The 620-nt window shown below is 34.8% G+C and overlaps 1 protein-coding gene across 1 annotated transcript in view; it reads left to right on the top strand.

Moving 5' to 3' along the window:
* Positions 1-449, top strand: part of LOC119592649 (probable glutamate receptor) — a gene marked incomplete at its 5' end in the record, with an annotated part of 2,112 nt that extends 1,663 nt beyond the window's left edge. The window contains 1 exon segment of the mRNA XM_037941563.1: positions 116-449. Within this exon segment, the coding sequence (XP_037797491.1) occupies positions 116-350 (235 nt within the window).
* Between the last annotated feature and the right edge of the window lie 171 nt (positions 450-620).

Below are 620 nucleotides of genomic sequence, written 5' to 3'. Positions count from 1 at the left end.
CTATGAATTACATGTTGTATCATCACTGTAATTAAAACGCTAAAATGTTAAGTCAGACAACACATTGATAGAAGACATTCAACTGTTGATATACGAAAGTAACTTCTATTTACAGAATCGTCGACATACAGGCAAGTGGTTTGCTTAGTCGTTGGTGGAAAGATTTAATGACAAAGACAACACCTGCTTGCCAGTCACTTGAAGGATCCAGCATAGGCTTACCGACGGTGTTCAGTATCTTTGCAGTAATGTGTATAGGCCTAGTTTTGTCCTTTCTCATCATGCTTGTGGAACGTTTTAACAACAGAAAAAACAACGTAACCGAAACCACTAAAATAGCATTCTCTTAGAGATGAAACGAGTATAAATATGTATTGGTGTTTCAGAATACTGAGTTTCATGCCTGGACAGAATAACACGTACTTTATAATAAATGCTATCTAGTCTCATATACCTTTCATATGATGTCCAACACACACACTTGTGAATAAGCATATGTAAACCAGAGCAGTAGGGCAATGAATGCCAAACATTTTCGGTTTTATGAACTTCAGTTGAGCTGTTTTAGTATTTTTTTCAGAGAAAAAATAATAAGTATATAAATTATTCAAATACCCTCA

The sequence above is a fragment of the Penaeus monodon genome, chromosome 30, assembly GCF_015228065.2.
Source record: "Penaeus monodon isolate SGIC_2016 chromosome 30, NSTDA_Pmon_1, whole genome shotgun sequence".
NCBI lineage: Eukaryota > Metazoa > Arthropoda > Malacostraca > Decapoda > Penaeidae > Penaeus > Penaeus monodon.
Note: the sequence above shows the minus strand (reverse complement) of the source record. Positions and strands in the feature narration are given on the sequence as shown.